This window comes from Haemaphysalis longicornis, unplaced genomic scaffold (genome assembly GCF_048455015.1).
Source record: "Haemaphysalis longicornis isolate Haplotype H1 unplaced genomic scaffold, Haemaphysalis longicornis Haplotype H1 scaffold_31, whole genome shotgun sequence".
Lineage (NCBI taxonomy): Eukaryota > Metazoa > Arthropoda > Arachnida > Ixodida > Ixodidae > Haemaphysalis > Haemaphysalis longicornis.
The window spans coordinates 3310071-3335342 of NW_027526340.1; the positions used below are offsets into that span (position 1 = coordinate 3310071).

Here is a 25272-nt window from a genome sequence, read left to right on the forward strand (position 1 = left end):
GAATATACGCGGAGCAAAGAAGCAAAGGAAACAACAGAATTCATCCAGTCGACCCGGTGCCTCGACCGGAAGGTAAACGAACGGCTTGAGAAGGAAACGCGATATTGGCTACGAATAATAAACATGGGATGATGGAGATGTCGAGAAAAAGCCGCCCAAAACCCAACTGTATGTTGTTGTTTTGGATCCTTTTCCTCGTGTTCCTTCTCCTCCTCATCCTTTACTGTAACGCGCATGCGCACGCAAGTGGATTGTTTAGGGCCCGTGAACCGGCATTTTAAGGTTGAACATTCGTATATAAAACTAGGAAAGAGAAAGACAAACCGAAAAAACAAAACAGATACAATCCGAAAGGGCGACGGAGACATAGGGGAAAGCAGGTGCCAGCGGAGGAGTCTTCAGTGGTCGAGATTAGATCGTGAAGTAGGGAGTAAATTCCTTCTTTCTTTTTGTTGCGTCACAGAGGATGCGAATGCGGAATGAAAGAAGTGCAGTAGTTTAGTTCTAGCAAGATATTTTTTTCTTTGCTCAGATAATCGGTGGCATTCAAACAAGTAATCAGGGTGTCGAACCGGAACCGAACCGAACCGAAAACCGGAACTGAACCGGTATTTTTGCCGAAACTGAACCCGAACCCGAACCGGTATTTTTTGAGCACGCTGAAGCCGAACCGGAACTCAACCGAAAAAAGAAATAACGGTTATCGGTTAATGCCGAAACGGTTCGATCCTCCATTGTTGATATTGCACAGTCAGTGCAATTCAAGCCTTTGTTTTTTACGTACCATCAACTTCGTACCCGCTCGCGCACTTTCCCCTCCAGACAATTGAATACTATCACGCTCTATCTAACAACAGGGGAAATGAATGAGCACCAATGTAGCAATGGTCTGTTGCTGCTGGAAGCGCGAGCGTAGTGCAAGCTGACCAAACGAAATCTCATTCTCGGCAGCTTGCAGGGGATATAAAACGACTTCACCCTTCCCTAGCTGCGACTTTATTGGAGCAATCAGGCTGCAGGAGTGCTCCACTGCGCAACAGCGAAAGCCCACACCCGATGTATGCAAACTTTTTGCATTTCGTTATTTGTTTAAAAGGTCCGACACCTGCAAATTGTTAATACTTGACAAGTGTGACCGCAGGAGCTGCTCAGTGCCGAAGCCGTTTGCTGCTGATGCAGTTTTGTCTCTTTCAGATCTGCTTTTTTTCGAAGGTGTACTTGTGCTGACTGCCCAAGTCGCTACATTACTTCTACTGCTACTCGTTCTGGAGGGGAGTACTGCTGTGGACGAATTAAAGAGCGTCTGCCTAAAAACGTCCCATCTCATGCTCCGCGGGTTGAATTTCCCTTTCATTTTGTAACAGCATAATCTGTTATTTGTAACAATATAATCTGTTATAAGATTCCGCAATGTAGCACACGGAACGATGGCCGGGGGTCAGGCGGTACGATGACATACTGATTGCAATGCACACATCCGGTATAGCTATCGCAAAAGGAAATGCAGTGGCCAGAGCAATAATGCAGTGACTGAGCGTTAACTAAAGCTTACTTTTAACAAAAGTGTGGCTACCACACTCGATAAGGTGACAGCTAACAAATTATTCAGGGTGACCAAATAATCTAATTCATTGGTAGTATTTATGTGCCTGTTGTACGATTTTTCGTTTTTGTTACAAATATAAAAAATGTGCGCCATTGGTATTAAGCGCTGGTACGCAGGCTTCAAGGTATTTAAGGCTGGTATTTAAGCGCTGGTATTTAAGGCTTCAAGGTTAGCGTGATGGGCGATTCCATAGCGACGATTGCGATTTCAACAAAAAAGGAAAGGACAGAAAATATATCCCACCATCATATCTCTTGGCGGTGGCTTTATGAATATTCGCTAGGACTAGGTGGTAAATCGTCGATACTTCATCTGTTTTTCTAATATCTCGTATTTCTAATATCTCGTAATCGTTTAAAGTGTGCTTTGCAATTGTGCCACTGCCCTTGGGGAACAGCAGCATTTTGAATTTTTGTCTGTATTTTGATTTGACTGTTGTTTTAAACTACTAAATGTTTTTTTCTAATTTGAGTGATAATTGAACTCATCAAACCGGTTCGCGAACCGGTTCGGTACGTGATTTTGTCGAACCGGAACTGAACCGGAACGAAATGATTTCGCCTGAACCAGAACCGTAACCGAACCGGTATTTTTTTCGGTTCGACACACTGCAAGTAATGCTCTGAGGACTCTGGTTGGTCACAAATCTGCAGGACGTTTAAGCACCTGCTGATGCAAATCCAGACGTTCTCAAATACAGGTTTTAATTTAGGAAGGTGGCCTCTCAGGGCGGTGAGAGACGCTTTACACTGAGAGGGAAAACCGAACAATGAATTCTAATTAAATTTTAAGTCAGCATAATCTTGGCTATCCAGGATAGCGTTGGATAGACCAAAGAATGCTATACAACACTCAGCAATATATGTATATCGTCGAAAGCGTTCCTTACTCGATCGTTACTAAATATCAGGGGTTAAAAAAATAAACTCTGTTGAATTCGGTAAAATTTCTTCGAAACTTCAAAACAATACGGGCGCAAACTCGATACCGTTATGTGTCTCCCATTTTGACGTACATAGACTTCAGCCGTCGCTAATAAGCTACGGGACCAAATATTCCGCCTCGTAGCGCCGACGCTATTGGGTACAGCCCGCCGCAGGTGCTGTTATATATATATATATATATATATATATATATATATATATATATATATATATATATATATATATATATATATATATATATATATATATATATATATATATATATATATATATATATATATATATATATATATATATATATATATATATATATATATATATATAGTATAAGTAAAGAGTCGGATACACAGCAAGAACAATAACAATGTTTACTTACGTAGCGGCAACGGGACTTGCCTTCATCAAAGTAAAGTTACATGATCATGTAACTTTACTTTGATGAAGGCAAGTCCCGTTGCCGCTACGTAAGTAAACGTTGTTTGTTATTGTTCTTGCTGTGTATCCGACTCTTTACTTATACTATTTCTGCGCGCTTTGTGAGTTTATCTTTCTCTAAATTTATATATATATATTTATATATATATATATATATATATATATATATATATATATATATATATATATATATCCGCACACACACACACACGAGTGCACGTGATCGTCATACATGCTCGCAGCGTGTCTGTCCGTGGTCTCATTCTATGAGGACGCATATCGGTGTGGTGGCGGGGTCAGGTAAGATATATGGGTGGCCGTCGGCGCAAGTGGCCCCACGCAGCGTGCGGTCGGAAACTGCGCGTCAACGGAAATTAAACGGGACAGCCCTTCTCACTCCTCGCGTTATTTCCTGTTCGCGACGGGATACGTGATTAGGGATGCCACTGGATCCGCCCGACAGCCTCCCCTCTTTGGACCCATCTCTCCCTCCTTCTCGGAGGGAGAAGGTCGAGTATCGGTGTCTCGGGTAATTTTATCCAAGCCAGAAGCCAAGCCAAGAGTTAATTCGTCTTTAACAAATGTCTTTCGCCGAACGAACTTTTCCCTCTGGTTCATAGAGGAAGTAAAAAAAACGGGAAAATATTTTCCCATTTACTCCTGGAGGTATTATGTTACCTAGGTAGGGAGGACGTATTTTATTAGGCCACAAGATTACTTTATTCCACAAAGTATTAAACTACTGCGCGCGTATTCAACTACGTCTTTATTTATAGCTTTTTTTAAAGAACAAACTTTCTTCACCCCACATCGCCAACTAAATCTCAAGTCACCTTGAACCTCACGCAGAAAAAAATCTGCGATGCGCAGAATGCAGAACTCTGCATTTACAGAACCACTTTCAAAAACGCATTCAAAGACAGCGCGTGAATTTTAAGAAGTCTTCAGGACTGTACTCGCAAGCTCCCCCCCCCACACACACACACTTTTTTTTTGTTGCCATGGAAGACAGTGCTCTCGCTATGAGTAGCTTTTTTTTTTGGGAGTTAAAAGTAAGTTTTTAACACTAGGCAGGTTAAGATGCAACCTCTAACTCCTTCATGAGGGCAAGAAAAATAAAAAAAACTTGATAAACTTCTGCGTTGCCGCTTAAGACGTTCTTGAGATAAATCTCACCAAAAAATGAGTTTCCAGCACTCCCTAAACAGTGTAGCGCGAGCGAGAACTGCGCGCAAGCTGGGACAAAGAGTATCGCACCGTTGGTGCATTAGTACTTGTAAAAAAAACCACTCGATGCAAATCTAGTGACAGCGGTAGTTGCAACGAGTCGGTGGCGATGAATTAACGTGCTACAGCGCTTGCTGAACCAGAGGCTCCGAGTGGAGTGCGGGCTTTGTGAGGATCGACTGCGCAGGATCCAGTATCCCGGATCGCCTGGAGAGCATCGGTCTGATAAATCCACTTCAAGTTCAAACTAGAGGCGGACGTAGCCGAAGCGAAATGGGCTTCAATTTAAACATACCTCAGTACACTCAGCGTACAGGTCAATACGGCGTATCATTTGGCACCCAGTAAGATCCAGTTCCTGTAGTACGAGCAAACAGGTCACAGCGCCGGCTGGGAGAAAGTGTGGGGGAGGGGGGGGGAGGGTGACTCTGGATTGAAGGGGGTGAAAAATCGTGCAGGCAGTTGTGAAAAGTATTCTGCAAATTTCACTGCGTTAGATTATGCCCCGTTTCGCAGGCACCCCACTGAATAATCGAGACGCGTCATGCCTAAAAAATAAATGAATATTTCTTCCAAGTTAACACATATAATCGTTCTCATAGTGAAATCGTAGATCATTTATACCGCCAGATGTTGGCAAGACAAAACTGGAAATAAAAAAGGACGCATTTAGTGTGTATTAAAGCCAACATTATAGGAACTGGGTGTGTGGCGCTGTATATATGGATACATCGAGCGTTCTTACTTTGTTATAAAATCTGCCAAAATTTCCCCTACTAGAACGTATTTGCAGTAATGCATTTCTCTATAGTACTAAAGCCGACTTCAAAGCTATAGTCGGTGTATAGCTTGTAAGAATGCTTACGCGTTAGAAGGAAATTCTCAAAATTTCTGCACCATTTCTTTTTATGCAAGAACGAGTGCATTCTCAAACTGTTTACGTGAGAAACAAACATCATCATCACTGGATTTTTTTTTCTGTTACTAACCTTGACGCTTGTTAACGATACGCGTGCCGTAGCAAAGGACCCTGCGCTAGCAGAGAATTCTGGTAGCGAATTATGCTGGCAGAGAATGTCACGTGTGAGTTCAGGTTAGTGCACTCTTAAAGGGCGGTTTAGACTAAGGTCCTTTGTACTGACGGCCCCGGCGGCCGCGTTCTTCGTTTAAAGAGACGCTGCAACACTTTTTTCAACTTTTTTGATACCTTAAATGTTTGCAGAACTGGGTCACCCAACACACCCGGTACTTAGATTAGGGGGTCGCAAAGCACCTCAGCCAAAAATTACTGCTATATGCCCATTAGATACTTGTAAACTCGCTCAAAAGATTTTTCTCTCTTTCCCGGTCGCGGCGTTCTTCGACGGCTCGAATTACGTCACTAAGGCCATGTAGCGGCTGTTTGCCGGTTTTCCTTCAGTTGCAGCAATGGACGCTTTTAAATAGCAACTTAAAAAAATAGCCACGAAAACAAAGCAGAAACGGAAGGCGCTTCTGCGGCGACGAGCAAATCGCGCAGTGCCGCTCCGTGCTGGCGATAACTACAGCTTTCGCAGTGATTCCAGAAGCGAAGGGAAGAGTGAAAGCACTTATCGAAAGTATTGCAGGGCCCCTTCAAAGTCAGCGTATTGTTTTTTTGTAAAGCACAGAGGACCTCTTGAAGTGTATATGAATATTTATGCTCGGTACACTTCCCGCCTGTTTCGTATTTTTTTATCGTATAATGATTCCCCATGGGGTAATGTCGTTCATCGCACTCAGCTCAATTTACACTGCGTTCTTCTCTACACCAAGGGCTCCCTTTTCTCGAATAATTCTTCTTTCGGCGTGATTGATTAAAAATTGTATTGTTTTTGTTATTTTTTGCAGCCTCAATGCGATTGTTCATGATCGCTCTCTCCTGACGGATCAAAAGCTTCTCTCAAGATTCCCTATACAGTTTTCTATAGGGATGTACCGGTACGTTACTTCGTGCCCCAGTTCCATACAGAATGAACAGGGAGGAAATAGGGGCGATTGCATAGAGACGCGATCTCCTTGGGGGACAGAGAGCAGAGGGATTTTTCAGAAGAAGCCTCATCAGTCGGAGTGCGTTGATTACCGGGATAATCCTCGACTCGCAAAGCATGGCGTAGCAATGGGTGGCGGGAAGGCGGGGGGATTCTCCGATGAACTGTCGCAGCGAAGCGAAGGACCGAGTTCTCCTGAGATATTCTCGTTTTTGCATACGAGCAACCCTTTGCGTCCTTTCCTGCTCAGTTCCTTTTTGTGTTCACTACGCGTGAACTACGTTGTTGGATTCGGCATTTCACGGTGGAAAATCCATTCGCACATCGCACAATTCAAGGTGCGAAATAGTTCATCCGTTCTTCTTTTGTTATAGCGTGTGTGTGCGCGTACCCGTGGAGGTCTCAGTATACGTCTGGGAAAGGAGGGTCGGTTTTATTTTGAAATTTCCGCTCTGCGCACGCTACGCAATCATGGAATCCAACTGCGAATGATTCATGATTACGATCGAAATTTTCCGGGGAGAGCTTATCCTTGGCGAATCTATTCTCCGTCCTCATCCTTTTCCTCTTCCTTCATCCGTCTCTTTTTTTTTTTTTCTCTTTTTCTTCGACTCGCTATACTCCGGATTCTCGAGCCGTGTAGGCTTTACGGATTGGGTGATAGTCGCATTGCGACACAAGCTTACGGTCGGAGCTCAAGGAGGGATCTCTGAACTTCTACGTGAGTGAAAAAATACCCTTACAGGGGAAACAAAAAAGATGTAAAAAGACGTTCCATCGAACAATGACACGCTTCTCTGCTACGGCAGCGCAAACCTATTACGACGACGACAGGAAAAGAAGAGTAATAAGCAAGAGCGGCAGAGAGAACGGGCGATACGATTGCTTCGAGAGGGAATACAAGGTTAAATGTGAGCGATTCCCTACGGCACAACACATTCTCCAGATTTATTGTCGCCGCGTTGTGCCGGCACTAATTCTCGAACGGCTCACCGAGAAGAATATAGCGTACGATGTGGAACGATGCGGCAATCGAAAATACACATAGCAGAAAACATTGCAACAGACATGTTCCCGTTTACTCCGTTTGCGATGCACTCTTTCGAACACCGTTCGGTACTCGCCGAGTCGTACAGGAGGAAGGCCGTACTGCCCCTCTCATCGCCTTTGTTCCGGGACGTAAACTCCAGTCGAGGCGCGAGCACACCAGCCGGAGCGAGTTTGTCTCCGCTCTCAAGAGGCCGTGGCGCGATTGCTAAACATGAAAGTTCGTTTTTCCCCACGCCGATCGAAAAAAGAAAAAGAAAATAAAAGCCGTTCGACGGCGGTATACAGTGTGAGTGGCCTCGTGCCGACTTTGTCCCTCGAGTCTGTCGACTCAATTACGGGCGAGGTACAGATTACACTTCAATTAGGTCCTCATCTTCCGCATTGAAAAACAGTCCTTACACACTTACACCCGTTATACACCACCCATCGCTCGCTGCGCCCCTCCTGCCCCATCGGTTGTCCCTATGTCATCCAATTAGAAGGCGCCGAATTGTGTTGGCCAAGGAAGGAAGGAAGGATGTAGAAGGAAGGCAGGAAAGTTAACCTGGCTAGAGCCTAGTTTTCTATCCTGCACGTGGGTATGGGAACACAGTTAAAAAAGAGAAAGCAAAGAATGAAGAAAAATTGAAACAGACGTGTATGCCCAGCGCTGAAGCACTAAACATTCAAGTTCAGTGATTGCCACTGGAGGCTTTCAGTCTATAGTCTGGAGTTTAAGTTCGTAGCCCGTAGAAAGCGCAAGAGTTCCTTAATTGCCTTCTGAGCGGATGACAGGGGAGGCCAGTGGCGCAGAATCTTCTCCTCCGAAAATGGCCGCCGAGAGGCCAGGGTCCTCAGGGCTCACGACAGCTTCTTTCTTCCAGGCGAGTATACCGTGGGCACTCGCACAAAACGTGGCGTATCATTTCCGGTGGGCCAACGTACTTAAATACGTAAGGTACCATACACTGTAGGACAGTCCTGTGCTTCAACTTCACTGCAATGCACTCGATTCACCAGTGCATGCAGGCAAAAATAAAATTTAGGCGAATGACGATCTCGACCGTACGATTTGACTGAATAGGGCAGTAATCGCGCGCGTGGCATCACGTAATGCAAGCAATACGTTCTGCATTGCGCAGTTTTACAGTAAATGTCACTCACATTTGAGCCTAATAGTATGTGTACGTTGGTATCATTCGGCGAGTTGGCTTTATTTGCGACATGAATTGGTCATTCAAATGCATTATGGTGAAGCTGAACCACCGCATCACATTAGAGTGTGCCGCATACATTGACTCCGAAAGGGACGGCTGGGTACGATAAAGTGAGGAGCTCCGCCAATGCCCGACCTCTAGAATTTCTAACTCCAAAAGAACACGCTCGATGGAGAATCACAAAGAAGCACGAGTAAACTAAACGTCACAACAAACACGCTGACGCGCGCCGCGAAAGCCTGCTGGCGCCCCACTTCTGACTTCGCGTTGGGCGGTTTGTTCTTTGCTGTCCCGTTATTGTGTGTGTGCGCGCGCGCGCTTACTACTAGCGCTGAAGAGGACGGCGCACGGAGTGTCACCAGCGCCTGTTTTCGTCGTCGAGCCGCCGGGAGCTTCGAGGGCCGTCCCCGCGTGGTTATCGCGGAAGAAATGTGGGCCACAACGAGTTCGCCGGCCGTCTTTTGTGAAAGGATCCAACCTCCCGGGGGCGCGGCTGTCGGTTTTTCAGTGGCTTCCCGCTTGCTTTGTCCTTTTACGCAGTCAAGTGCGCGAAGTTACACTCTCAACTCTGGTACTGGCGCTCCTTGACACTTTCATTAGCGACGCTGGAAGGCAGTCGCGGCCGCTCTTTTGTTCGGTCATTACCTCGGGGCCTGTCGGTTACTGGAGCGCTCATTATTTGATGTCGCTGCTGTTTATATTCATTTTTCGCTATCATGCAGGGTCAGCTGACTGCAGATAACAAAGAAACGTTGAACTTTTGACCCTTTTGCGTATCAGTATTGGTTTCAGTATTACGAAGCTTTTAACAACTCGCGCACAGAGCTGAAGTGCATTAAGATTTTAACTTTGGGGCCTACCTCAATATTCGTTTTCTGACAAGCAAACAGCCTGAAAGCGCGAAGCACAATACGCGCAAATTTTCACAGACCTAGAAAAGCAATTCCCGTTGGTAGTTTGTTAGTTTGTATACGTGTTTGAGTTTGCATTTATTCTGAAAGCTAGCATCGTTGATTACTCCTGACGCTTGCCATATCTGACGTCAGTTTCTCATGTTACCCAAAGGGCATGTCCGTACGCGGCCAGTTTCTTCAGTCGCCAGGTCTACGGGCGGTGCATTAAAGCAAGGAGTGTATACTGAATTATGGGAAGACTTTGAAGCACTAGTAACGGCCACGAGATTTCTGCAAATACACCACGGCTCACACGACAGATAAAATGATGGTCATGGCCTGCCTGCATTAATTAATGGCAAAACTGCGTATGAATTGTAGCACAACAAACTCCCATTCAGGCAAAGTACATTATAGTAATAGTGAGATCGAGGGAAATTGCCTTGAACAGACCGCGGGACCTAAGCAAAGTATTATGTCTTAATAAAGCCGCAGGACGTAGTTCCTACTTAATTTAGTTACAAGAAACGCACTTAGCGGTTGTAGCATGGGTAGCATGGGTACCACTCAAGGTCATGGCTGGTGACAGCTTCTTCAGAACCACGAGCGATCTCCGAAATTGACGCTAAACGAGAGTTCTTTTCATTGTTTTTTTTTAATATAAGGCTTCACAAGCTTCGTAATGTCCATGACGGCGTTGTAATTTACGCTCGCTAAATACTGTTCCGACGTCATTGAGTCTTGTTTCCGGGGGGCTGCGTCTACGGCTCGAACTTTAGTGTCTTGGAGGACTTCGTATCCTCTGCAGCTTTTCGGGCAGGTACATCTCGAACTAGACGAGCTAGTCGTCTCGTCTCAGCTTTGATGCAATTCAGTCCAGTGTTGCGTGCTGCCCTCTTCAAAGGCAGCAATTCGACCTCCGGGCGACCATTCCCCCATCCCGAAGTGTATTTCGTCACCGTCACTCAGCTGTGTTTTGCAACCACGTTTAGCAAGACGATTGGGCCGTGGCAACGACTGTGACGCTTGGGGCTGTGCGCGCTTGTTTTTCTTAAATTTTGTTTGTCTAGCAACACGATAGGGGTGAGACGAGAGTGGTTGCGCGTGTCGTAACGGGGGCATGTTTTCCTTTCAACTCCTTTCAGGTACAACGAAGGGGTAGCGAAGAGAGCCGCCGGAGGTTCTCAAAACAGCTTTGTTTTACCGCAGTAAAGAAAGAAAGGAAATGGAGGTCCTTGACATGGACATTCAGCCGTGCCTAGGAGGTTTGAGGACCTAGGGGTGATTTCGACAATTTCAGTGCTCGGGGTAGATGCCTGATATTCAGAGAAAAAAGGAAAGAACGACCGGCCTTAGCTCGAAGACAAGTTGGAAAATGTATTAGGAAAGACATACAAGGGAAAATTATTTAGAGGCGTAGTTTAAAGTAAATTTCACGAGGAAAGACAAGCCCGCGACATCTAAACTAAGCAGTAAAAAGAAAAGAAATGTCCAGTTCTCATTCAGTTTGCTGAATTTTTTTTTGTTTTTGCTTGTTTGTGGATCGAACCTCACCATTTTTGGCTGGCTTCCACCATTTTACGCGTGGTACACGCTTACATCCCCCGCAGATAGAACATAATAAGTGCAAGGGAATACAGCAGCTTTAGTTGAACTTGTACAACCTAGGACGCGCAGTCTGAAAGTTATGTTGTGGGTTTTAATTTCACCCGGAGAGCACAATTGTTTGTATTTCTTTCACTACGTGCTCAATTTCTATGTTCCCACAAAAAAGAATAAAAAAAGGACTGCCTCCGCTGCGAATTTCTCGCCGTTGTTCTTGACTGCTGGCTTTCCTTTCTGTATTCACTCTACCAGCCCCTCATTTCCAGCAGTCATGGTCTCTCTCTCTCTCTCTCTCTCTCTCTCTCTCTCTCTCTCTCTCTCTCTCTCTCTCTCTCTCTCTCTCTCTCTCTCTCTCTCTCTCTCTCTCTCTCTCTCTCTCTCTCTCACACACACACACACACACGCACACGCACGCGCACGCACACGCACACGCACACGCACACACACACGCACACATCGATCTAACAGTCACCGCGAAAAACATAAGATTTGTTCTAACGCTTCGGCCGGGACACTTGGACAGACACTTGGCGAGCCCCGTACGGAGCACTTTCAAAACGGCAACGCGCGTTTTAAATGCGACTCATCGTCGCCTTCTCCCTATCCCTTTTTTTTCTGCCTGAGGACCATGTATTTCAGCCTGTTTACACTTCTATATAGCCGCATTGCAATCATACGTTATAAAATACACTGGCGCAATGTAAATAAACGAAAACAACCGTGGAGTATCTGCGATACGATTGTCAACAGGGCGCGCCACTTGTGCACACGCACGTTCCTCTCTGAATGGGAGAGAAAAATAATGGGGGCGAAGCGAGGGGAGAAAAAGCCGTTTATTGTTGCGAAGCGCACGGCGTAAACCGTAGCGAGTTCAAAAACTGTGAGAAAAAACAAGCGAGGACCGCAAAAGAGGAAATGCTTCGCGCTAACAAGCGCCAGCAACAACAGCAGCGTATAAAGACCGTAAAAACGTGCGTCCAAGCTTGTTTAAAGAAGAGCCGTGCTGCCGCTAGAATTCAACTTTCGGCTTGTTTGCTCGCCCATCAGATAGCTTCCACCGAGATCCTCTGTATCTTCCGCCGCATTCAGGCGTCGGCCCTTCATTTCACGGGCCACTCCATTCATCCTCCTACCCGTCCCTTTTTCCCCGTACCAGCTTCTTATTAACGCGCACTACCTCAGCTTGCCGTGCAAGACGCTATCCCAGACGCGCGGAAGAGCTCTGGAATCGATGTTGTTTCCAAGAAAAAAAAAAAAAAACTGCACTAGAAGGTGCAGGCGAAGCTTCGTTGTTTCGTTCGTCATCGTGTGCGAACTAAGTCCAGCGCTTTCTTCCCCCTCCCCCTCTCACTCCCTCATTTCTGTTGAAATGTGTGCAGACGTTTCAGGTTCTTTGAAACATTCTTTTGCTCCTCTCAGTCGTCACAGAGCGATGCGTAAGTTTCTTCACGTCGGCACTGCGAAAGAGAGGACCTTTTTCACGGGTTCCTCTCGCGATTCGATTACTACAAAGCTAACTTCGTTTTTGCTGCAATTAGAGAGCTTTTCTGCAAGCACCCTAAACATGTAGGCGCTTCTTTCGCTTGCAACCCACGCTGTCTACGCGTTCCTTTTCTACGTTCAATTCTGAAAATTACCCTTCATGGTTGTATGAATTTATCCTCTTATGGTTATGGTATACCGGTATGATTCAGAAAAACTGGAGCTTCGATACGCATCCTCTATCACCTGGAAGTGCGTTCCATCACACCCTCCCCTTTCGTATTCACCCCAAAACTTCAAAGGCGAAAAGAAAAAAAAAGTGCCTAAACCAATTTTAGACCCATCGCGTCAGACACAAGCGGAAACGGAATTAACTTCGTATACATAAGGTCGTTCGATCGGGCCCTCGCTTTTAAAGTGCGCGCACCCGGCTGCCATGGGAATTCGTTCGATACATCCGGGAGAGGCGAATTCTAAATTCTCCGTAAACTCGTAAGCCAAATTTAATTCTTAATTTTTTTTTTCCGCTCCGTGCGATCACGGACGCTATAAATAGGCAGCAACACGATGAGAGAGCGCTTCATAATCGGATAAGGTCCCCCGTTGCCGCTACCACCGCTGCCACCTCCGCTCCGACCCCCCGCTCTTGGAGCACGCTTCCAATTTGACCTCGTTTGGGAAAATGTCGATTCGGTTCGCATGCACAAACGCGGGTCGCCGGGTCCGGGGCTCGCTGTAAATTGGTTTGCGCGCTCGGCGAATGCGGTTTCGGCCGTCGTCGCTATTGCGGGTTCGGCTGCGGCATCGACAAACCCGCATCGACGAAACGGACTTGTACGCACTGGCCCGTGCCTTGGCCGTTCGGAGTTTAATTGACTTGAGCGAAACGCCGGGTTATGAATAATCTTCCTGCGTGGTCGATATGGGGAAGCGCGGTACCGGTCTCATCAGGGACGCTTTCGTGGGCGCGTAAATTACTTCGAGTAGTGTTCGAGAGCTTGTCCTGTGCGTCGCAGCTGTATCATGAGTGTTCCTCCAAATTAAATGCGAAAATGAACCCAAAAACTTGAACCATAATACCCCAAAACTACAATATTGTTAGTGGAGGTCCAAAAATGAGGCGCTATTTGTATATTTAGTACGCCACATTTTTTCCAGCTTTGTTACTGTACTTAGGCAACGCGTTAATTTGACTTGCATGGAAAGAAGTCGCGCTATTTTTGCGTTGTGGTTCATATTTTCGTGATCGCGTTTTATTTGTCCATGTGTGTACGTATAAACATACGTATACAAGCGTCGCACGCCCGTGTTACAAACTGGTTGAATGATTCCCCAAATCTCGACTAAAGCGCCATCTTACGTCTTCTGAGATCTCTAATTTACTTGTACTGCCAGTTGCCTTTACTTTATTATCATGCGGGCCAACGTACAGCCAGCTTGATTTTTTATTGATTCTAGCGCATCAGAAAGCAGGGGTTACTCAATGTCTGTATATAATTTCGCAATTCGAAAATTCGAGACGCTCGCGAACCCGGGAGCCTGAAACACGATTTGCGCCAACTGCCGCATCTTTTCCCTTTCTGTTCGTGTCACACGCCCCGTCGTTGGCAATTTCACACTCGCCTGCACTCCGATACTTCTGACATCGAAAGCAAATAAAAATAGCTTTCGGGAGCTCTGGCACGCTTCGTAGGGTTTTATCTATTTTGTTCTTCGCTTACCCCGCCATTCCATCACCCGATTCCCGCAAACATACGGCCGCCGTCCGAAAACTATGACGTTTCACGCCAAATGTGGACACCGACGAGGGGGGATACATCTCCCCCTCATGGGGTCTCCCCCGTCACATCACCACATCGTCACGAGCTTGTTTTCATGCCGCACACAACATCCGAAACGTCATCGGAATTCATGATGGACGCGTCATTTTCGCGTCCCTGCTCTTGGTCTTCCTTTAGGGATAACCGTTGAGGCAGCTGGTGTATCTGCAGGAGTGTGCTGACGCGCGCAGTGAGAAACAAACTGAAAATTATAAAAAAAAAAAGAGACGGTATAGAGGGGGAAAATGCGATCGCGAGCGGCATCAGGCTTGCGATCTATAAGTATCGGTTTCTTGGGGGGGAATGTCGTTTCGCCAGCCAACTATTTGCGCTTGTCATCGTCCTGTCCTGCAATCGTCTTTTTTGCAACGCTGCCTCTCAAAGCGCAAGACAGTCGAAAACGCTCGCAAAGAAAAAAAGGTGGAGCCCGGCAAGAAAGGCCTATAGATTTTTTTTGTGTGTGTGAGAGAAACATTTGTCTACGAGTCGTCGCCGTCGTCGCGTGCGTGCCTTTCCTCTTCCACATCCACCTCCTCCGCCTCCCGCATCCACCATTGAAATTTATCCTGCGCTTCTTTGCTTCTTTACCAGCGCTCTCGAGTTTCCCGATGGGTCCGTCGCATCGAATAGGGCCCTATCTGCCGTTTATCGGCTTTGTTTCACTGTTCACAGCGCCCCGTTCGTCGTCGCGTTACGGCATGGTTCCAGCCGTATCGACCACGTCCGTATCGGGTCGTTCTCCGACTCCTCCCGACATCTCTCGTCAGAATCGGTGTGGATCTCCTCTCCATCACTGGAAGAGGAGAGGGCGGTGTGCCGAAGCAACGGCGACAGCTGCGTCAGTGCCCGGATGGCGACGGCGATCCACTGAAACCTGTTTGCAGCACGCATGTTGCCTCCCAGTATACATTAGGTGAATGGACATCCTTCCGATAAGTCCGCGATGGAAGATTAAAAAAAAAAAAAGAGCACAGAAGTGTCAAAAGTATAGATAAGGAGGCACTTGGTCATTTCCCGTTGGTTACCGATATCGGAAGGGCTGGTCCCTTCACGGAATGATCCAATGACGGCGTTCTGTCGTTGTCTAACGGCTGGAGCATTAACCGTTGCGTTTTGAGCTTCGCGCAGCTGTTGCGAGTGCGGTTTGTCCGTTTGTCAAACATGAGCGCCTCCAACTGAACGGCACTGTCGATAGTCCTCGGGCATCCGGGAAATACTTGCCGTGTTTCCACACCTTTGCGATGGACGTAGAAAAATCTGTAAGAGAGGAGCGGCAGGTGGGTGAAGCTGAAGTACGAAAAAGATAAGCGGTGCTGTGGTGAAACATTGAAACTTGTGCTTTTTTCCCCGAGTTTTTTTCCTTTCTTGAGATCCTACTCATAAAAACCCCCGGGTCTGCGCTTTTTTTTGTGTGTGGCGCAGTAAACGAATGTTGTGTGTGGAGTTTATCACGCCTTTCTTTACGCTTCCCTCTTTCCCAGTTTCCACATTGAAAAGGGGACATGAGTGTGTACTGCGTTCGATGAAAATTTTATCTCAATAGGACTTTCAGTTCATATGAAAAAAAAGAACATCCTTCTAAAGCCATTGCCAACAACTGAAGCCATCTTAAACGGAAACTTCATAGCAGGTATCTAAGAATGCAGTCGGAACGACGTACACAGCATATCGCATTTTTTTGTTGTTGCCGTGTGACCATATACCGAACACTCAATGAGAATTCCTTCCAATTCGCGAGGGTTTTAGGCGCCTAAGCTGCAATACAGCTATGACGCTTGCCGTAGTGGAGGGCACCGTAATAATTTTGACCACCCAGGGATCTTTAATGTGTGCCGAAATCTCGGCGCACGGGGGCCTTTGCTTTTTGTCTCCATCCAAAAAGCGGCCACCTCTGCCAGGGTCGAACATACGTCCTCGAGCGCAGCAGCACAACGCCTTAGCCGCTGAGCCGCCGCGGCGGGTTACGGGAATACCTTGCGCTTGCCGCATTTAAATTAAAAGAATAATTTTATCACAAATTTTCGAGAATTTTAACCTGAATCCTAAACTTCTAAAATTCATCCTCAAGTGTTCCCGAGTCGCAGAAGGTTTTTGTGCCAGCTCGGCTTTTATTCTAACGAGGTGAGGTCACGAGCCGATGTTACACAAAAGGCAGCGGAACACTGTAGACAACCTGGGGACCTTTAGCGTGCGCCTTAATCTTAACACACGAGGGGCCTATATTTTCGCTTCCATCAGAAATACGTCCTCCGCGGTCGGCATTCAACATGCGTCTTCCGGCCCAGCAGCGTGTGTGGTCTTACTCGTCACTGGGCGGGAACATATGATATTAAACCGAGTTTCTTGAGCGCAATGAACTTGTTTTCCCCGTTCCGCCACAAATTATTTACTCGGTGGTGTGAAGCCATGTCGAATACAAAACTAGCTGGCGCTTTCTGAACCGCTTCCCGGTCACGTCTGGAACAGTCGTCGGTTCATAATTGGATCGCGACCCCGTAAGAAAGAACAAGAGTACGCCTACAAGCTCTCATAAATTGATTTTTCTTTTGTCCGCTGAAAAATATACAGCGGAACTCTGACCTTTATAAGCAAAAGGAAATTTCGTCGCGTCGGCGCAGCCAACGAACTACAAAACTATAAAGCCGAGTAGCTTTCTAGAAACCACGTAGTTCAAAAATATATTGAAATTGTCTAGAAAGCCATGTTCCTTGTAGCGCCAGCGTAAAGTCGACTGCGTGAAGAAGTCGGGGTAGAGTAGTGGTCAACTCACTTGCATCTCTCCGCGCGTCCCGATGGTTCGATTCCCAATCCTCTCGCATTTGCCTTAGACGACGGCGCGTGGCTTAGGGATTTTTCCAACCATTTGATGTAAGTAGCACCGTCTTTTTTGCTTAGTTAGATATGCAATCCTTCCGCATTAAAAATGTATTAACTCATCATACCCACCCGTAGTGGTGGCTCTGTGGCTAAGGCATTGTGCTGCCGAGCGTATGGACCAGGGTACGATGGTGGTAGCGACGACAGTTTCTCTTATCGGAGACGAGGAACGAAAACGCCTGAGTATCGACATTTCGGCGATCGTCGATTATGTGCCTCCCTTTCATCCAATGGCCGTGCCATGGTGTAAATAAATCCGGAGCCCAACACTACGGCGTGCGATAAAGCCCGGGTGTAGAACCGAGGAGTTAAACCCCCTCCCAATTTCATGAAAGAAACGCTCTTATGATGCTTTTCACCTCCGCCGTGTCTGCGTTTATTTTTACGCAACGTGTATGTGGAACTAAGCGATGTGTTTTTTTTTTAAATTCCGTTGTATGTTTTACTTCCTTTTGATTACGATTTTTTTGCAGCCACGTTGTAACCAAACATCCCATCAGACATATCCTTACACTGCGTACGAGAGGAATTGTTATAACGGGATGCTACGGGATACTAACAATGCGGACACCCCTACAGTGGCATGAACAACGAAGCGGTGAAATTATTTTTTTTTACTTTTTTTCACTATTTCATCTGGTAGGATTTACAACTATTGGGCAACAAGATGAAACGGACGTATAAGAAATAGTCGCACACCAGCGCCAACTTTCAACTTTACCGACCCTCTGCAGTCATGTATGTCGAAACAATGTCGGCTGTGCATTTATCAGGAACATTTCCTTGCTTCACTTGTCGAAAGCCTTAGCTTTGTGTTTGCTATTCTTAAATTCACGGATTTCGTAAACTCCATCTGGTCCTTCTCGGTGGTCTTTTCAAGACATTAGCGTCTGGCCACTTTGTCAACCTACCTTTTTCTTTTTCGGCCGCTTTCTTTATTTTCTTCTCCAATATTCTCCAGGGGCTTTCACTTAAGAAAAGCCCCACTGTAGCGGATTCTTTTGTGGTCTTGAATATTGAAGCGACGAGAAGTGGAAAGAAAAGGGAGTTGGGAAGAGGTAATTGAATTATAATGGGAAACTCTAGGCCTTTTTTTCGTGGAAACGGGGTAGGAAGGGACGTAGAAGGACGCTGCATACATGCAGGCAGCTTATGTATGCTTATTTTTAAAGTTCGTCCATTTACGTGACGGCCGAACTTGCAAAAAGCCTCACGTTCTTCTTGCGTGTTCCATCAACGCTTTTTTTTTTTACCGCTTACCCAAATTTCTTCTTTCTGTTTAGGCATACTTCTCAGATTTTCGAAACACTGCGCGAAAATGGCGCATAAAACAAACAAAGAACACATTTCCACACCGGTAATTTTTTTTAGTTTTACCAAATTTCTACCGTCCGCAAAACATTCCCCTCTTTTTTCTTCTTCCCACTCTCTCGTTCGCGCTCCTCTGCCCCTCCTTTTAAACGTTCGAGCAGAGAGAAGAACTCCGCCTCTTTTGTCGACGAGTGGTAGCGGCAGCGACAGCAGGAGCAGATATTCGAGAGCGAAACACAGCGCGCAAATTGACTGCCTCTCTGCATTCCCCGTCCTTTTGTGATCTCCTCTTGACGTTTGCGCATGTTTTAGTCTATACCTCAACACCTCTTTTTTTTTCTTTTAGGGTAAAACGCTCTTTGCATTTCCTCCATAAGGTCTTCGACCGCGGCTGCCGTTCGTGGCTCGCCTCTTTTCGGAGGCGAGCGACGTAAGGGCGTAATTTAAAGCCTCGCGCGCAGTCGCGCTGAAGAGCGCACGAAGGCTGCGTGGCGCGAAAGTCGTGCCACGCGTTCTCGCCCCCCCCCCGTGAGCTCCTCCGTCGTCCCACGCATAAGAGTGACTCCCTTCTCTTAAGAAAGTCGGGAGACACCTTTGAGATATGAAAGCCGCCAAGCTAACTTCCACATCTCTCTCTCTCTCTCTCTCTCTCTCTCTCTCTCTCTCTCTCTCTCTCTCTCTCTCTCTCTCTCTCTCTCTCTCTCTCTCTCTCTCTCTCTCTCTCTCTCTCTTTCTCTGCCTTGTTCTCTCTCTCTCTCTCTCTCTGGCTGTCTGTCTTTCTCTGTCTGTCTCTCTCTCCCTCTCTCTTTCTCCCTCCCTCCCTCCCTCCCTCCCTCCCTCACTCCATTCTTTCATTCCTTCCTTCCTTCCTTCCTTCCTTCCTTCCTTCCTTCCTTCCTTCCTTTCTCTCTCTCTCTCTCTCTCGGCCTTTCTCTGCCTGTCTCTCTTTCCCTCCCTCCCTCCCTCCTGTCAGGTCCTGGTACAACAGACCTCTCTCCCTTAAGGGGCCTCTCTTCTTTTCCACTGATCAGGCGGTCATACTTTCGCGTGTACGTCTCTTCAAGTTGAAGTGCCTAGCACTTTATATCTGCAACCCAAGCAGTCTTCGACGCAGGTGGTGCGTGGGTCTCGCACAGAGGTCGTCGTTGGTCCGGTAGAGAGTATGGAACGCGGCAACACGTCGACGTCGCGTGCTCGCAAATCTGCAGCGCCTCTGCGCCGTTTGCTGTTAACGTTTTCTCGAGTGGGCGCGCAAACGCGACATTTGGGGGAACTTGAAGTGGGAGGCGAACGCTGAAGAAATCTTTTAAGGATGCATTAAGCGGGAAATGGTGAAGCCTTGAAAGGCCACCCGCTGTGTGATTTCTGGGCGCGATATTTTTGTTGTGTGTAAGCACACCTCCTTTCCCTAATGCGTTTAAGCTGGCAGATTGTTTTTTGTGCATCTGGCTACAGAACTTTGATTCCCAAAGTGTCTCGATTTATTAAATTTGAGGAAAGAATTTTCCTTATAGTTCCTGCATTAAGGGCTCCTTCTAACAATATAGGCATTGCACCATTCAGCACTTTATTTGTTTGTTTTCGGAATACCTTCGTTCTGTTCTTGTTCCTTTCATTTGTTTCTCAAATGCTCTTAAACGAATGTCGCTGCTATCCTTTCCGCATTTTTATTGGTCTTTGCTTCGCGCCTTGACAACGTTTGCATTCTTTTAGCCCCATTTCAATAGCAAGTGAAAACGAAATTGTTCTTTGTACTGCGAACACTTATTTAATAATTGTTTTTTTAAGAATTCTGGTTTTATATTTTTTTTTTCGTGGGCATGCAATTATGTAATATGATGAGAATTCAACTCTTTTCGCTACTATCGGCGCTTTCGGGTCATCTCTTCACAACAAATTAAATTTCTGAAGCAAGCACACTGGACAAGCTCTCATGTGGCGGCACAGTTAACACACACTCAAAAAGCGAGCGAGACCGAAAAAAAAAACGAGAAGGTATCACGCGAACGCCACTAGATTAACGAAGGACGAACTTAACGCCATGAGCAAATTAAATCCGTAAGTAGAAAAGGCGGGCAAGGAGCATTTGGAGTGCACGAGTATTCCCTGCTGGCAGGAACAAGAGCTAAATGAGAAAAGAAAATTAACGACGAAAAGAGAAAAAAAATTGTAATTCCTGCCCACGTGCACGACTTTGTCATTCGGCCCCTCTTTTACATTTCACGTTTTGTGAGGTGAAAGTTCAATAAGTAGTAGTTTAAAGAAAGGGGGCCACTCATCTGACTGCGTGCAATATTTTAACGAAGACGGTTGATGGCGCCCCAGCTACAATTGAATGCAACTTTTATTCAATTGAACTTGTGTTCAAATAACAATTAATGGAAGCTCCATTGCTGAATCATCAGGAATGCGTGAGCACCCCGTCTCCCTCTTCATCGCGAACTTGAGGCTCGGGCCAATGCGGACGACCCTCGTACACCGTGAAAACCATGCTTAGCGTTGCAACCGCCTCAGTGGTAACCTTTGATAGCTTTAGCACAAGGCATTGGTTTTCTGCTGCTCTTTTTTTGGTCCACCAGTATCGGCAAGCTTCGACGTCATTCCCATTCTTTCCTTTGCCCCCCTTCCCTGGCTGCCCGCTCCATTGATTAACGCGCGCGTACAAGGACCCGACGAGACGGCACGCGACCAGCGCGTCGGCAGAGGCAGTTAGCGAACCGCGCTTCGACTTGTTCTCCCCTTGGCAACGTCGGCGGTGGTTCGAACGCCGCGCCACCACAGCCGCGCCTTATCTCGTTCTCTGCTCAATTCTCTCCCTCTCTGTGTTGACCGATCGACGTCGGAAATTTTGGCCGCCATGCCCCATGGGTTGCTCACGCATTAAAATCGCTAGATAGCAGGGGGCGAAGAAGCAGACCCTATTCTGAGTCCCTCCTCCACTCCATTTGCTCCCTCCACTCGGCTGAGGGGAGGATTCCGCAATCCTTATACATGGGGAAATCGATTTCAAGGATCTCCTCCAGTGGGGGCTCGAGTGGAGGAAGGATTCAGAATACCAGGACTTTCAAGAGAAGTACACGTTGGAAGAGGATGGAAGGATTTAGTGAGAATGACATCGCGAAATACAAAGATATCACTGGATTGATTGATTGATTGATTGATTGATTGATTGATTGATTGATTGATTGATTGATTGATTGATTGATTGATTGATTGATTGATTGATTGATTGATTGATTGATTGATTGATTGATTGTTAGGTTTATCTCGCCGATGCTACACAGGCGATGAAGCGTGCCTTAGTGGACGGCTCCGGATTAATTTTGACCACCTGGGGATCTTTAGCGTGCGCCGAAATCTTGAACACACGGGCGTTTTTTGCTTTTCGCGTCCATCAGAAAAGCGACCGCCGCGGCCGGGAATCGAACCCGCGTCCTTTGCTCAGCAGCACAACGCCATAGCCACTGAGCCACCGCGGCGGGCAATGATATCACTGGTAATTACTCTCAGGAGTTTGTAGTTCCTTCGTCAAAGCACCGTTCACCTCAGGGGAAGCATCATATTACAGTCAGTTTCGCCTTTCGCGCCAGTTGCTTTATCTCGGCATTTTTTGTGGTGAGACAGAGCTCAACTCGATACAAATATCCCTTTGAAGGTCTACCTTCGTTGTATCCACCGAGGTAAATTGTGAACTTGATACAATAACCTTTTGAAGTTCTCCCTTCGTTGTGTCCAGCGAGGTTAATTGAGCGAGTTACTTTGTTTAACGACTCGAATACGTTCAGGAAAAAAAGTAAATTGGGAGTTGGGATTGCCTACGATCGTAGATTATATACGCAAGCGGAAGAGAACAATGGCCGGCTTCATTTTATCCGCACTCTATTGAGCACAAGATGCATTTCTACCTCCTCGGTGTAAATTGCGGAAATCACTTTGTGAGATCTCGCGATCTGTTTCAACGCGACGTCGTAATATCCCCTCCCCCAGTAACATGCAATGCTTGGACGACGGATAACCTACAACTCATCTGCGGAGTTGCTGCGGCACACCACTCACGGGGGTATTTAATGCATGACTCGCAGATGCTTTAATATTTATTTATTACATTTTTTGCCGCTTGAACACTACAGTTAGCGCTTAGACAGCGTAAAGAGTGCTTTTAAATTCTAAGAGCGTATAAAATACATCTTTTTCTTTCCCGACTACCCGTGTAAGCAAGCGCCAGAGTGAACGAAATGCACTTAGTTCCGTCCACGGAGGGAACGCACTTGCTCTGAAAATATAATTGATTATGCGCATAACTTACAGTAAGAACCAACAAAAGAAGCGCATTTAAAACTGCCGCGTTACGCAGCAGAGACACATCTCCAATATCACCGAGTCTCACGCTCTGCGCCCAAGCTAGACAAATCAACACTTTCAGCGCGTTGGAAGCGCGCCGTGCCCGTTGCAGTAAAGGACAATTATTTACGATTGCTGGAACATTTGTATCGAGGAAGGCGATCGATAGTGCCGCTGCACGTTCTTTTGTTGTTAGCGTTGCTTTTTTTTTTTTCTTGTTTGGGCAACAATGTTTTCATTGTGCAGTCGCGGTGACAACCAACAATTTGTTACTTGGTGAATCACTTCGTCGGGTTTCGACGGCTGTATAACACTTGCTCAAGTAGCGCGATTTTGCAATGACTTTACATTTTGTTCAACAGCTTGCGCTGAGCTCGGTGTTGTTAAAAAGAAAATAACGGTTAATTAGTGTTAGCTTAAACGTCCATTCCTTGCAAACGAGCTAATATAAAAAGCTGAACTGACACGCTGATCTGGGCAAACAGAAAAAAACAAAGCAGGCTTTGTTTTCATTGGTCAAACCTTCAAGATGTGAAATAAACAGTGTTTAATTTTTTTTAGCACACAAACAGCGTTTGCGTAATCAGGGCTGCCATTTTTTAAGGGTTGTGGATCCATCCAGGCTGCCTAGAATTCTTCAACCTGAACTACCAGTCGCTAAATAATATCTGAGGAATAAAGAGGCCAATACTAGCAACGCACGAAAAATTATCCATCATTCGAGCATGAAATGCACAACGCCTAGTTTCAAGTTTCCCAGTCGACTTCTACTCTCGGTACATGAAACAAAATTATACTGCCCAGGTACACCTTTGCTGGGTACACTACTGGTACACTATTGGCCTGCACGCAATTCTATTTTAACCACTGTTTGTACTCACTCTATATTCGTATATGCTCAAACTACAAAAATGTTATGACGTAGTGCATGCCAGCGTGGTATCAACGTAGTAGTTCTGAACGCAGATGCTAAAAGCGCCTAGTGTTTATTTCTTTTTCTTTCGTCCACGAGTTACAAATACACTAACACACCAACGTCCGCTGAACGGTCGAATAATAATTACGACTTTTAAACTGCGAATTACGCAATGCTGCCACAGATAGGAGGTCAACAAACTCATTGCAGTTGCTAGCGTACAGGCGCATGATAAACTGCCTCAGTGAGAAAAATGCAACGACGCAAATAAAAAAAGTCCCGCTTTACCAAAGCGACTCTCACCATTAACAATGAGCTCACAAACGACGACACACATAGGGATGCAACCGTGAAGTAGTGCTGTCCTGTCCCTTACTTCCTTTTTGCGTCTCGTGTTTTCTCTCTTTGTTAATGATGAATATTCGCCAACTCGCCCAACTCACGGGCCTATTGAAAGTGAGCGACATCTAGCGCCGTGTACAGTCGTCCACAAGCTTAGCTGAAACATCAAATTCAATATTAGCGTGGAATATTTCCAAATTTGGGTCGATAAACTGTTCAAATAAATGTCGAGGATTTAAGTGCCCCATTATTCATGAAAGACATGCAGCAGTTGTGGCTAAATAATCTTACGCCAAAGCAGGAGTCGACGTTGCTACGGCGTTGCTCCAGCTAAGACAACGGACGACTGTACGTGACAGGGCTACGCACATTTATCGCCGACTGTGCGGGAACAGCCTCCTCCATTCTTACTTAGCGAAAACGGAGCACACACAGGTGACGACTCGAACGCGGAGGGACATTCTGACAAGCATACATGGCGCCTGCAACTTTCGCGGCACGCCTACCGTCGCCGTCGAAGCTGCTTTATAAATTGCGAGATTCTTTTTTTCTTCTGTTTTCGCTGCGGGAATCGCGCGACGCCGTCTGTCCTCCTGCGAGAACACAGCTGCAACGCGTGCACTGCCGCGTCACCGGCGTCATATCAGCTGCGCGCCTGGAAAAAACGGGAACGCGTTCGCCATTTTTTGCTCCTCCGCGCCTTTGGCGTGTCCACGTGCTTAGCGGGACAATAACACTTTGCGCCCACAAGACACGTGCGGTCAGCGAATACGCCGCCGCCGCAGCGTTGGACGGACCCCTCTGCGCCGCCGGCAATGTGAGTGTGTATACGTTCCATTGAAAACGATTGTTTGTGTGTACGAGGGTGAAATGCAATCCAACACTCAATAGCGCTTCGGAGGAGTGCTGGGACGTTAATGGAATTGCTCGATCAGGCACACGGGGGATCGGTCGCTGACCAGTCGAGCGTGAGGTTAGGGGTTCCATTCGCGACTATTATTTTTTCAAACAAAACAAAAATTTATCCGACGTTTTTTTTTTTTTGCTAGTGCTAAAACTCCGGAAGAGCTTTGGCCATAACGCCCACAAAATATCAATATCGATGATTATGATTATGGGGGTTGAACACGCCGATGCTACACCGGGGATTAGGCGCGCCGAGTGGATTAATTTTTACCACCTGGGGATCTTTAACGTGCGCCGAAATCTCGTACACAC

General features: G+C 46.5%; 1 protein-coding gene across 2 annotated transcripts in view; it reads left to right on the forward strand.

Annotated features, from left to right (window-relative positions):
* Nucleotides 1-25272, forward strand: part of LOC144177812 (uncharacterized) — a 204672-nt gene that overhangs the window by 118556 nt on the left and 60844 nt on the right. Inside the window, exon 1 of one of the 2 annotated variants that reach the window (XM_077705396.1) lies at nt 24745-24871. The exons of the other annotated variant lie outside the window; for it this stretch is intronic. Within the exon in view, the coding sequence (XP_077561522.1) occupies nt 24870-24871 (2 nt within the window). The 5' untranslated portion in view covers nt 24745-24869. Of the gene's footprint in view, nt 1-24744; nt 24872-25272 lie in introns of those variants that run through there. 2 annotated transcript variants of the gene reach the window in all.